General features: G+C 37.9%; 1 protein-coding gene across 3 annotated transcripts in view; it reads left to right on the top strand.

Moving 5' to 3' along the window:
• Positions 1 to 14,659, top strand: part of DLG2 (discs large MAGUK scaffold protein 2) — a 1,019,534-nt gene that overhangs the window by 948,079 nt on the left and 56,796 nt on the right. For all 3 annotated transcript variants that reach the window (XM_021382614.1, XM_021382609.1, XM_021382622.1), the window contains one exon: positions 14,348 to 14,524. In XM_021382614.1, the coding sequence (XP_021238289.1) occupies positions 14,348 to 14,524 (177 nt within the window). The remainder of the gene's footprint in view (positions 1 to 14,347; positions 14,525 to 14,659) is intronic.

Here is a 14,659-nt window from a genome sequence, read left to right as displayed (position 1 = left end):
TCTAATAGTACCTGACAGCCAATCCTCTGGCACTATGAAAATAGCCATTGATGGATTTTTTTCTTCTTTGGAAGAACTTTTTTATGCCCATTTAAATTTGGTTAATTAAATTGTATATATTATATCTTAGTCCTTAAATTATGATTCCCTCCCTTTTGTATTGTGAGAATGGTGAAAAATAGTATTCTTCTCTTCCCCAAAACTCCTAACTTCATTAGCTTTTATCATACTCTGTTCTTGAACACTTTCTTTACAGCTGAGAAGGCCTCATGTGTCTAATTTATTCCTCTGAAAAGAATATCCTCATGGGCATCTCTGTCCTCTCTCTGCCTTTTGCAGATCCTCCTCGGGATGAGGGGATCAGGACTACAGGTAGTAACAGAGTGGAGGTGTCTGTGTATTGTGGTATAACAGCAATTATTTCTGTTTGGCTCTTTATTCATTTCTTCAAACTCAAGGAACAAATTTGCCTTTTTTATGACTGTCATGTATTTAATTAATGTTTTCTCAGAGAAACAGAGAAAGTCTACAACACTTCTTTTCTGGGGAGTAATTGTCTAACTAGTGCACATCAGTATGTCCAAAGACCATGGGTATTCCCCGTGCCTCACTTTGCATTTATGGACACTGAATTTCATCAAGTATTTTGACATCCAGTCACTTGATATTTTAAGATCCTTTTGTAAGTTTTCTCAGTTAGTTTTTAGGTTTGCTACATGTGATACTTCAGTGTTTCCTGTAATTATTGCTTCATTTTTACTACTTTTTCTAGATCGCTAAAGGGAACTTCTTTGTTGAGGAGCCCTGGTTTTTAATCCTTGTTTCCTATCTTTTACATATTCACTAATCCTTCACTCCTAGACCACTATAATATATATGTCTTAAGTTTTTTTAGTGAGGAAGTTACTTATAAGCTTTCTGGAAATCCAGATTTACGCTGTCAGCTAAACCAGGAGTGTACTGATCCTCTAAAGAGGTTAAGTAGATCTACCTCTTACTCAACACAGACTTTTTATTTGTGATCCTCCTTCAAAAATAGCTTTGCATTTTACTCTTCCTCGTGTTTGAGTCACTCATCTAGTCATTTATTACTATTCACTTTATTGATTTGTTATTAAACTTTGTCTACTGACTCATCAAGTGCAAACAGCTCAATTGATTTGACAGGTCTGAAAGGCTCTTCTGTGGGTTCATACTGAAATTCATCCTGGAGCTGGTAGTAAATAATTCATTTAACTTTATTGCTATGGCCTTTTCTTTTCTGAGCTTTCTTATTACGCCCCAGTGCCCTGTGTAACTGGTATTTAGTATCTGAATGCTGAACAATTCTTACTGTAGTTATCCGTTCTCCTGTGAGGCAGGGAAATGTAATCCACCCCTCCTTTATAGATGCAGATGCTGGGTCCTGGAGAATCATAGGATCATTAAGGTTGTAAAAGACCTCTAAGATCATCTAGTCCAACCGTCCACCTACCACCAACAGTGCCCACTAAACCATGTCCCCAAGTACTACATCTACCTTTTCCAAAAACACCTCCATGGACAGTGACTCCACCACCTCCCTGGACAGCCTGTTCCAATATCTCACCACGCTTTCTGAGGATAAATTCTTCCTAATATCCGACCTGAAATTCCCCTGATGCAGCCTGTGGCCGTTACCTCTTGCCCTATCAACCAATGTTTGGTGAAGGATGCTGAATAATAAAACATTCAGGTTTGCAGATCCTCCAGTTTGCATCACCTTTGAGCACAGAAGTCTCATGGGGTGATCTCAGTGCATGAAAGGCATCAGTGTGGAAGAAACAGAAGAATCAGGTGCCAAAGTTTGGATTCATGGCAGCAAGTACATTGAGGGTTGGGATACCCACAGCAGCCAACAGAAAAAGCTAAGACAGAGACAGTATGAAACTCTGAGTCCTCTTGGTCTCTGAGATGAGACTCCCTGCATCCAGTGTTGTTTTGGTGCCCACTTCCTGCTCTAGCTAATGTTGGGTACCCCAGTTCCTCGACACTGATCTTGCACGAACTGCTAACAAGCAGTTGAAAAGAGATGGAAAAGTATCTCTTTCACAGCACTGAAAATAATGTCTTATATCTCAAATTGCCTTTCTTCATTCCATTTTTGAGCTTTGGTTCTGATAGGATAAAGGGGAGGCATGCTCTTCTCCCCAGTGTTCCCACACAGTTTCGCGATGCAAGGCCATGCTTGTCTGTGAACAGAGTGAATGAGCCTGGACTTGGGCTTAAGCTCACGTCAGAGATCATCTGAAAGCACACATATCTCCTCTGTTGCATGCGAGAGATCATTCAGCCTTGAATAAAGGGAGGAACATTAATATAAACTAATAAAACAAATCAAGATAATGAAAAATCCCAACCCACCTTACCAAAGAACGGTAATGCAATGAGACTGATAAGTCAGTGGCAATATATTACTGCTGCAGCTGCAGGAGATATAAAGATTTTCAGTCTTGTCTCTCCTGTTTGGGACACTTGGAAGGCTTTTTGAAGTTAATTGTCAGAAGTAGCTGCATTCTGCAAGGATGGTTCTGCAATAAATGACTTTCTGGTAAAGGAAATAGTACATATGTCTGTTATTTAAAGGAAATCTTAAAGCTAAATTAACCTTTGAAACTAAGTTTCATTTTATATAGTCTGTTTCTTAAGGTTTTTTTTTTAAATTTATATTTATTTCATCATATTGTATCTTGTGCTGACTTGTTTATGTAGAAAAACTGAAAGTTGCTCTTTGCAATACAATTGCTCTTTGCAATACATTAAACTGGTTTGCTTTACAGAGCTTAATGAAAGAACTGCAGTGATAAATCATAGCTATGGAACAGAAACATTTGTGACTTTGCTAGAGAAACAGATATTTCTTCAGCTGATGTTTGATGAGAAATACTGAGTTCATGAGACAGAAAGAAAACTATAGAATAGATGGCACTTGCACTGACAGTCACAAGTTGACCTAAACAATGGAATGGAGTTTGAGCCTGTATGACCAGAGACAAGAATGGTATACCTGAATGTAGGAGAAATGCTTTGATATAGATGTAAAAAAATTATTTAAAGATGACATGTTTGGGAACCAGATGCTGTGGTATGGTCTACAAACATAAAGTTTGTGCATAAATGTGCAGGCACATTTAATTTCCCACCTTCCAAGTCTGATTTCCTCCATAAAAGTAACAGCAATTTGATTTTGCAGATATTCTGGCTCAGAAGAAAAGTCCATCCAGCCAACTGCCCTTTCTTTCCTTGAGAGTCATTCGCAGCAGATGTTTAGGGAACATATAGGAACAGGGCACATATGGTCTGATCTTCTCCCTGCTGTATACTGCAGCTTTCGCCAAAGAGAGCATCCTTCCTCAAACCTTAAACCATCCACAAAATGGCATTGCTCTTTTTGATATTGGAAGAGAACATGAATGAGGTTACAAAATAATTTGTCCAGGCAAAAAAATCTTGAGGAATATTTCAATTAATTTTATCCACATGAAGTGAAAGAAATATGTATCTTTAGTCATGGACATTTGTTTGTTCACTTTCTTACTTATTTGTTTTTCCACAACTCACTGGGATATCAGAATCAAAAAAGGACTTGCATTTTGGGTCTGTTATTCTGCAGGACTCAAATCGTTGTAACGGAATGGTTTTATTTAAGCAAACACTAAATGACAGTGTAATTTACACTGCAGGGTTTCCTGACAAATGTGTAGCTTCAGTAGATGTTATTTCCATTGAAATCAAAAAGATTTCACACTTTACGCTTAGTTGATATGGCCACTGAGCACTTCTCAATATTCTCCTTATTTTACAAGTAGGGAATCAGGACATTGAATTAGAGAAATGTTCACACCTCTTCTATCAGCCTATTTTTTTTTATTTAACTTCAGTGTTCTGAACACTTCCCTTCTCCATAAGTACCCATATGTATCCTTTACTGTGCAGGGAATTTAGATTCCTCTAACACTCCATCTCTGCACTGCACCTAATTTGTCTTCCCAAAATAAGAACAAGAGAAATAAGCCAAAAGTCACACCAGCAGTGTCTGCACTGCAAATGTGGCTGAGCTACCAGGCACAGTATAGTTCCCAAATGACTCCAGTGCATCCGTATCAGCCACGGTGGAGTATAGTTTTCAAGGTTAGGCTAACACCAGGGCATAGTCATGGAGATCATAAGCTGGGCTTGTATGTAGCTCAAGCATCTCTGTACCATCCTCTATTGCATAGATTAGGAACTTTAAAGAATGCAAATAATTTTTACTTATTATGATAAAGGCTGTGTCTCAGAGACCGAAGTCTGACTGTCATTTTCTACAGAATGCATATTAAAAATGAAAAATCGTGATAGGACCAGAAGTGATAAATATGATCTGAGATAAAATCCTGTGTCTCAGCATATTTCATATCTTGATGTTTCTGAATAGACTCATAGAATCATAGAATTACTCAGGTTGGAAAAGACCTTCAAGATCATCAAGTCCAGCCACAACGTAACCATACTACCCTAACTCTACTAGATCCAAGTAATTTAGCTTGGAAGTGACCATCCTGAGGTTGTTTGTCTAGCTCCCTTATCAAAGCAGTGTCAACTTCATTATGTTGCTCAGAGCCTTGCCCAGCTGTGTTTTGAATACCTGCCTACTCGTGCTTATCACCCTCCTAGTGAGGTTCACACTATTGAAGCAGCTCCATCAGAGATTAATTGATATCTGAGTACTGTGAATGTGAACGTGGTCCAGAGCTTGAGTACCACAGGGCCTGTTACATCAGGGAATGCACTCAGAAAAGTTACGGATTTCTCTACAGGAAGAGGGAAATGTGCTCCTCCTGCAGACTGTGGCAGCAAGATGGCAGGTCTCCTGCATCTTCCTTAATGACAAGGTTTGTTTTTCTTATAAAGGATTTTCCTCCCCAAAGTATCTCATGGAGGTCACCAGCACCCCAAAATGTGGACATTTTTGGATGATGAACATGCCACGCAAAGACACGTGTGTTACAGCATGTGTACAACTTTCTCAGCCACAAAAGCATTTTTTAGAGTCCATTTTTCAGTGTTTTTATAAAACAGAGAAAATATGCCAGCATATCCAGGGAGCCATACGGAGGGAGTAGCTGTTAATTTATAGCTTCTGGAGACATAAAATGGATTTTTATTGTTTCTGTCTGTCTTATATTTCCTGTACACACAAATCTAACATTAAGGTTTATCTAGGTTCTGGCATTGCGTAATTGTTTGATTCAGGCTTAAAAAGTGGTAGTAGTTTCAAACTGAGTCTTACATCTTAAAATTTGAGTTCCATTTTTTAAAAATAAAGGAAACTATTTGCCTCTGAGCCACATTAGGAAAGCAACCGTATCCATGAATTATTTTCTATTACATACAATGTACCACGCCAGATTTAAAACTCAAAATTTACGTAATCCTTTTGAAATTGGTCAGCTTACTTAAAAAATGCTAAAGAAAATGATTTTTCATGGCCTGACTCTGGAGAGTGCTGTTATTATTACTTAGCCTAAACTTAAAGCCATGGCTTTTGACAAATCTCTACCATCTAAAAATTGCTAAGTAGAACTGGGAGTTAGAGGTAAATCTCTCTTTTGCAGGAGAGAGGAATGGCTTAAACTCAAAGTAAGCTTAAACCAGTGTAGAGGAAGAAAACAAGTAATTTTCCTGAAATATTTATTTTTATGCTTTTTATTGCCACAAGGCTCATTTTAAATAAAGATATTAAAAGGGAAGTCTCAGTTCTGTTGTTTAGTGTGCTTGCACAAATCGGAATTACATGCAGACAGAATGAGGAAATGTCATTACAGAAAAAAAACATACAAACTCGTGGTCACAGAAAGAATGGCTTATCCCAGGTCCTAGCACCATCCAAGAGCAAGGAATCAGAGCTCTCTCACTGCACCAGGCCTTCGTCCTCTCAGCCTTGGAGCAGCTTAAGGCAAATTCTGTCAATCTTCAAGCTGCTTAGGGTAATATTTGCAAAGCAACTTAGCAATTCAGAGCTTAATCTTCATTGAAAGTCAACAAAACCTTGGCTCAGATGTGCTTAATTTACCTTAAAAAATGGGATCTAGGAACTTCTGCTGTTACCCTTAATCCTGCAGGCTTTCTAGTGTGTGAGAGCTCGGGCTCCCAGGAGCGGAGGGTGTGAGGAATGCAGTGGAGTGAATGATGAGCTGAAAGGAGCTCCATTTCCTCAACCTGAAGAGCTGCAAGGGCTTAATTTCATTTTTTAAAGGACAGAATCTAAGAAGTTTAGCATCATCCTCTTGCAACTTTATTCAATAAATAGTAAATTGCATGTAGTTGCTGTGAAATATTTTTGGTAACACTGATTGATCAGCACTTCTCTCTGCAAAGTCCATTTGTAAAGGCTATTGACAATCACAAAAACACCTAATATAACATTAATAAGAAAATCAGTAGGTTTTGACATTTAAGAGGTGACACTGAGGACTACTGTTTTTATCTGCACTTTTTGTTGGTTTAATTCTACTTTTGGGTATACTGGCATCTTATTTTCAATCTTGTCCACATAAGAAGGGAAATTAGAGAAGATGGAGATTTATAGGAGACATTATCTACTAAGAAAAAATTCAACCCAATCATGGAATCAAATCTAGATGGATAAACTTCTTTGGGATAGGTAAGATGTGACAGATAAAAGTTCACAGAATTCACAGAATGGGTTGAGCAAATAGTACATCTCTTATAACCAACACTGCTCTTTCAGGCAAAATTTCTCTGTTACTTCCATTACTGTTTAGAAGGTTTTAGCTGAGTTTAGCTCAAGCCTCCAGCATTGTTCCATATCTATTGATTTCCAAATGGTTATACTCTGGCAATCTAATGCCTTTAGAGATTTTGTGTTTGGCCTCATGAACCAGAGGTTATGTGGAGTTCCTTGGCCACTATTCCATAAAAATACATCTTTAGCCTTGTTAGCATTAGGATTTTTGTAAAATCACCCTTCCTTAAAAGAGACAAAGTGAAAAATAAGAATGTATCGCATTGCTGCTGAAACACAATGGATTCTATCAACAACCTCCCACTGACTGAGTAAACTCTTAATGAGCTCCCTTCAAGTTCTGGCCTCAAGACAAAAGGATATTCTGATTTCTCAAATAGTTGCATCCAGCAGAGTTTAAGGATTTACTACATTTCTCCACATTTGGCAGGAGAATTAATTTCCATAACAATTTTGATTAGCTTTACCAATCCAGGCTGTAGTTCCCATATGCAGGTGACACCTCTTGATTTCAGAAGATCCAGCCAGCCAACACAATCACAATGCAAATTCGACTTCTGACTCCTTCACTGTCAAAGGAGAACATTCAAAGCCAGAAGAAAACATTACTAAGAAGGTTCTGTTGTCAACAAATATCTTGACTTTTCCAAAATGTCCTCTCTCATCAGAGACAAAGCAGGCAATGTTCTGCCTCGTTAATACTTTCTCCTGGCTTTCCATGCCTACATTTTTAATAGCTTGAGAACAATTGTTTTTCAAAAGTAATCTCTAAAGGTTACAGTGTATGAACAGATTTATTACGACATGAACAAAAAAGCACTCTCATGCTAGGGAAGTCTGAAAAATTCCATGCTTTTTACACATCCTGCACAGAAATAAGTGAGAATACTCAGACTGACAACACTCCAGTATTACATTTTGATTTCTGAAAAAGAAATATCTCCTTTCAGTGCCACAGTTGTCTGCATTTTGAGTGGTGGGGTGTTTTTCAGCAATGGAGTCATTACGTTAAGTCTACGACTTACCACTCTCGTTGTATTTTTTATGTTTAAGTGACAGAAATCATAAATATGGATCATTTTTTCCATTTTTCTTACTTTTGTTCTCCAGATGTCTAATATCGTTGTCAAAAAAAAAACCAAAGAAGTCATCATATATCTAGCTGGTGGTAATAATTGTTATCAGTGGGGTTCTTTCCTGTGCTGAAAATTTCCCTTTGATTATAACCTAGCGAAAGCACAGTGAATTCTGTGGGCAGCTTGGCCACAATGTAATTTTAAAAGCTGTTAACAGACATGGGGTCATGATTAGGTCTGAGAGAAAGCAATTGCAAGCTACTGGATGTCTGAGACAACTACCTAAAAAACCAACTACTCAAAGCAGACCCTTGAGAGCTACTGTAATACTTAGAGCCATCAAAGTCCATTTATTTCAGAAAAATAAATTCAGTGCTTTTATACGGTGCATTTTGTGTTAGGGAGAAGACACATTTGGGATTGGGGAGAAATGAGGTGGCTGCACACAGAGTCCCAGTGTTTTAGTCCCATAGTCTCCAAAAGAAACATTTTATTTTATTTTCCCTGGGGAAAAAAATATATATATATCCTGAAATGAGTATTTTTGGCCAGTAAGTAAGTTACCATTACTTTAAAACTAAAAATCAAAGACTGACTCTTTGACTCTTATGTCAAACTGTGCAACCCACAGGCTGCAATTTCAGGTGAATTACCCAGTAGTTTAAGGTATCCCTGATTTGACATCCAGTCACTTTTCTTTTTCTTTGTGGATATGGATAATTTTAAATGTCACAACACAGGAATCTGTGCTGCCAAACTGCGCAGATTCCTCAGGCTCAAATCTGAGACACAATCAAGCAGCAGCTTCATCAAGTCTGCATGGGGAGAAGAAAAAACACACAGAAAGAACGTTCAAATTTTGCATCATTTTGATGCAGAATCCTCAAGCCAGGTCAAAGTCAGTCAAAAATAATCTCATTTCTTGGAAATAAACCTTTAGGAAAAAAAAAAGAATAAAAACATCTGGCCTTGGCTTCCCATTTTATTATGCAACTGAAAACTCACTCCTATGTTGGGGACTTCACTGTGAAACCTGTTCCTGATGAAGCACTTCTGAATCAAAACATTATTTCAGATCTCTGGAGTTTTTCAAAAAAAACTTACATTAAGTATCATGGTAGGATCTGCAAAATGAACACAGTCGTTCCCAAGGACAAATGGTAGTCTGCTTTCTTGATGTGAACACAGAAAGAAAACCTCTCCCTTCTCTTAGTGAAATCTTCCTGGAACTAATGCTGCTATCTCAAAGCCTGTTTTCATGTAAGACCATAGCAAATCTCCCTTCTAAACTCCCACTTGGAGCAAAATGATAAAGAATGGCTTAGACTGAATGGAGAAATTGCTGAATGAAGTAAAGAGATGACATGGCAGCAAATGGAAGAGGCTTGGTTATAAATGCGTGAACAGCTCCACTCCCTCAGGTTCTCAATTAGTGATAGCTTAGACCTGTCAGCTACGTTAGCATCCTAAACTTTATGTTCATGGTTGCATCCTCCAGATCCATGTCCCATCACATCAGCTTCCTCAGTGTATAGGACAAGGGGATGTGGTTTGATAGGACAAGGAGAAATGATTAAAGTTGAGCTTCAAGAAAAGACCCTTAAAACAGGAAATAGTCATAGGAAGGAAAAGAGAAAGATTTTTAAAAAAGAGAGAAAAAAACACCATAGGAATCTCCATTTCTTGAAGGTGAAGGCCTGTGTCAAACTTCTGATGCTTTTGTGTTGAAACCATGTTGTTGTAGAACACTGTGTTAGTGAAAGGTATTCTTCAAAACAGTCCACTCCCACCCTTCCAGAGGAGGTGTCGATGTCTGACTGGATCACCCCTAGCACTGGGGGGATCTGGCAGCCTGCAGGCATTGCAGCAGCACCTCAGAGCTTCCCAAGCTCACAGGGAGAGAGCAGCCTTTCAGTATGCTCTACACACAGGATTCCCCTGTCCACCTTCTCCAGATGAAAGCAAAACTGAGAAGAGAAGGTGAAAGTCTTTATTGACGCACCAGTATATGAAAATTCAACTCTTTTAATAACGTCTTAATTGCATTGTGGTTGTTATTTCTATCACAGCTGTAGCTATAAGAATGAATTACTCTAAGGTTTTTTATTTTCTTCTGATGTTTTCTTTAAGCTTAGCCTGCAAGTGGGTTGAAATACATTTATTACTGAGAGCGCAGAATAGACAGCAATGTGAGGTTTAATTATGACTCTGACAGTGAATTACTGTCCAAATCCATGCAAATTCTTAAACCTCTATGCATTGTATTTCCCCATCTGTAGAAAAAAAATGGGTAGGGGCATAGAGCAGATGTGAAGAAGAGGGAGAATAATGTATCTCTCCCTCATGATGACACTATGAAATCTGATGTCTGAGAATCTCTACTAAGGAAATTTTCAGAGAAAATGGTGACATCCATAACTGGTACATATGCAGATACGCTGGCAGACTGCAGAAGAGTTAGGGCTGTTTACAGAAGCTGAGGTTCTCTCCTGCTAAATGCTGTTGTCATTTCTTAATCAAGTAAATGGCAAAGAGCAGCCTGTAAATTTATATGCAAACTCCCATCTGTGCTAGAAGAAGAAAGTAATTTCAAAGATGCAAATAAAGCTGCCACGCAGTACCTGAACTGTATCATATTGAGATTACTGGCCATGGTACAGTGGTAAGGGAATTGAAGTTTGGAGTTTTGTGCACTGAACATACACAAGCATTCAGCAAAATATATTGCTGTGCTGCGAATGCATTCATATCCCTTGCCTTGTCAGGAAGGTCATGAGGACTATTTACAAATGATGTTTACAACCTCAGCCGAGGAATCTCGGTTTCTCTGTTAAATTTCCTTTTCTGCCACAGGCTGTCGAAACCAATTACTCTTTCTGTACCTTACCTTTTAATTTTTAAAATGCTGGTAACAATATAGGCATGGTGGGTGCCAATCGTCTGCAATACATGGGATTGCACCATGAACTGATTAGCTATTTCCTTAAAGCTAATATGATTTCCCCTGTGCCAAATATTTATTACTCTAGATGCAAGAAGAGCTGTGATTAGAAATAGGAGTTTACTATGCAATGTGACTTAGCTTTTGGATGTACTACAAATGATAAGTATTTGCACGAAGTGGAACATAGACAACTCACTGCAAATTCAGCAGTATATTATGGCTTTGCATTGGCAGTATTTTCATATTTTCATTTCAAACAATCTTTGAGCAAGGACTTTCGATGCTGTTTTGGAATGCTTATCTCAAGTTTTATGCAGATGTGGGTTCTGAAAAAATGATTAAGAAGCACCCAAGCACAAAAATAAAATCTGTTATGTTCTGTCCAAATTACTGCTGGGATTAGCTTAGCACAATGATCGCTTCTGAAGTCTGGAGTAATATCAGGGACTCTCATAATCTTGAATATTTCTGATATATAGCAGGTTCTAAATGTTTGCATCTTCTGTTTCACTTCTCAGAACTGTATTTCTTAATTTTCTACAAGTAGGAGACATTCACCAAGAAGACAACAGCAATATATAGCACTCAAAGAGCAGTTTTGTATTTCATAATGTTGTAAGGATATTAAGATTTTCTCAAAACACGAGCAAAAAGCTCAGAACTGAGGAAAAAAAGACATTAATGGAAATCTGGTGTATGTCCTTTATAACTTTGATAATCACACCCATTCCTATAGTTATTTTTCTAATAATGGAACAAAGTGGCCAAATCATGAGTTCATCACATTTGTTTAGTTAGTTTACAGCGAGCTCTGTTTCCTATCTTAGTGTTTTATCCACATCTCACAGTAATCACTGTGATTGTGATGCTGTGATTTGTAATGCCAAAATGTCTTATCTATCCCATGTAACCCAGGACCCTGTTGTGAAATGTCCTATGCAGAAGGCACTGAATGGGAAAATTTCTGATGCTGATGAGGCCTAACAGCAACGTTGGTGATTGCTCTAAAATAATAGTTAAATAATTTAAACTGATTTCCTTTGTCATAAAAAATTGACTGTTGACCAGCAATGTTATGAAAGCTTAAATACAGTTATGTTATCAACTTAAACCTGGCTCTTAATTTGAAATGTTTAAGAAAGAGTCAGCTCTTGTATCATTTTCATTTAGCAAAGGAGTAATCAGCTTATGGAGAGCATGCATCCATGAATCCTTCACTCATTGAAAAGAGCACTCAAAAATTCTATTGTCTTTCTAGATGTTCATTTTAATTAGTGTTGCACAATGATTACTCCAATCAAAGAAAGTCAGTGCCAAACATTGCATTCTGCATTGATTGTTAACATCAACTATCACGATGGTATTCTGTGACGTTAAGTTCTACTCTGTGGTGAAAGTATCTGTTCAAGGACAAAGAAAACTGCCCTCATTTCTTTCTTCTCCTTAGCTTTTTAAACACACCCTTTATCTTAGAACTTTCAAAATACTGAGTATTTCTTATTTGGCATGAAGTTTACTGCTGGGAGGTGACAGTCTTGTGCATTTTCTGCAACAGCAGATATTGTAATTTGTTTTGAGTGATTAAATAGTGTGTGGATCCAAAATTGTAATATTCATCATGGTAGCCAACTCTGTGGTCAGACTTTTGAGATGTTGATAGGCTTTCATGGCAAGGCACACAATTACTCAGTGCATTTCTCAGGTGACAACTGTTTAATACAGTGATAAAATTCAGAGCACTACATGCTGTTAAGGTTGATACCACCAGGATGATGTGTTGTAAGTCTGTGTGTATGTGCACTGCCTTTTCTTCAGAGACTGACTGTTATTAATTGGTTAAGGAGAGGTGGCTGACAATACTTAGCTGCCTCTGGATTTATATGCCTCTTCATCATTTGTCGTCATGGCAAGCTTTCTTTGAGAAAGCATCAGATGACCTGCTACTGATAAGAATCCTTTATTGAGGTAAATTTTTACTGAGATATAGCTGCATTTTTTTTTTGAAGGATTTCCACTGCTAAGCCACTAAAAATTTTCACGTTACTTTCATTCCAAGAACATTTACCAAGAACGGCACAGGTACATCCAAGCTCATCCAAGCTCATGGATTTAACAACAGGATTAGTTATTGTCTTTCTCCTCACAGAAGGGATTTATCTGAGCTTTTCTGAAGCTGTTAGACTATAAACTCTTTAAGAGAAGGCATATTCCAAATAGCATTTTTTCTCTTCATGAACCAAACCCTTCATGCAGAATGAATGCTTATGAGACCTTTTGAATTATTTTGGTTGCATAGTTACAACTCCAATAACTTTTTTTTAATACCTCCTCATTATGAGGGGAGATTGTTTTAAATCTACTCATAAATTTGTTATTATCATTCTTTTCAGTTACATTACAATGCACAACAATTAATTATATCAAATCCTTCTCACAGAATTGTTTACAAGTGAAGAGATTACCTCAACTTTATTTCTGACAATAAAAGCATAGGACTTAATAAAATGTCCCTCTTGGTATTTTACTCATCTAGCCTTTCTGCAGTTAGGATTATAATCATATTATTTGCCCTACTGGAATTTCCCTATGGGAAAATAAACATCAATTTTTGTCAGGCATGATCTTTAAGCTTTATTTTGCATGGGAAAAATATTCCCACATATCTCCTACCCAAAATCTAGGATTTAGCTAGGTATCCTCAGCTTGCCACCTCCACTCATGTACAGACTTGTAGGACCTTTCTGGATATGGAATCCTTATACAAATATTACTCTATGTTCAATTTGTAGGACTCAAAGCAGAGGTCCACTTCAAACTGATGAAAAACATCATTGACATCAAAGCAAGCAGCCAGGGCTACTTAAGCAGCTGGTGTAGCACTGGGGGACTGGATGTGGGTGGAGAAGCTGCTGGTGCTGCATGCACCTAGAAGGCATTTGGAAGGGATGTATACTAGACTAGACTCACTCTGGTCAGGGAATCTTTCAGTTTAGTTTCAAGTTTCAGGAGTCCAATTTGCACAACCTAACACAGCTCCAGGGCAAAAACCAAAGTATTGTGAGTGGGAATAATCAGATTCCTTTTGAAAGATCACTGCTCACCTGAAATAAATGCTAACTAACATAGATGCATCCGTGCACCTAAAGAAATACATTACACTTAGGACAGTTTTGATCTTTTGCATTTATTTTTCAGAATGCATCCTTGTCTGGGCACATGGAGATGTGTGGAAAGAACAATTTCAACAGCCACAATTGTTGCTGGCAAGGTCACAAATGAGGTTTCTGTCTATCAGGCTTGTTTGCTGGATACTCTGAAATTATGATCGTTTTTTATTGAGTGAAACAGTACTTCAGTGTTCAATTTCTCTTAAACCAAATGTATTCCTCAAATATTACCACAAATTATTACCTTCAAAGTGGAAAGTCTTCCTCCAAGAGAGACCTTTCCCTTTGAAAAGGAAAATTGGTTAGCTGGAACACAAAATATGACAAATTGTTCTCAAGTATATGTTTCCTAGACTGATATAATCACCTGTCTTCATATTTTTACTTTTCATAGAGCCATGTTTGACTATGATAAGAGCAAAGACAGCGGCCTGCCAAGCCAAGGACTCAGTTTTAAGTATGGAGACATCCTTCATGTCATCAATGCCTCGGACGACGAATGGTGGCAGGCGAGGAGGGTCACTCTGGAGGGAGACAGTGAGGAGATGGGAGTTATACCCAGCAAGAGGAGGTGAGTGCTGCATCCTCCTTCCTGCCTCCTTGGCCATGATGTTAAAATATTCCATTTTATTACAAAAACAGCTTGTGTCAAGCTACTGAAAAATTGGGAAAGTAGAGGAAAATCCCGCAGTCATTATTTCACGAG

This window comes from Numida meleagris, chromosome 1, assembly GCF_002078875.1.
Source record: "Numida meleagris isolate 19003 breed g44 Domestic line chromosome 1, NumMel1.0, whole genome shotgun sequence".
Taxonomy (NCBI): Eukaryota; Metazoa; Chordata; class Aves; order Galliformes; family Numididae; genus Numida; species Numida meleagris.
Note: the sequence above shows the minus strand (reverse complement) of the source record. Positions and strands in the feature narration are given on the sequence as shown.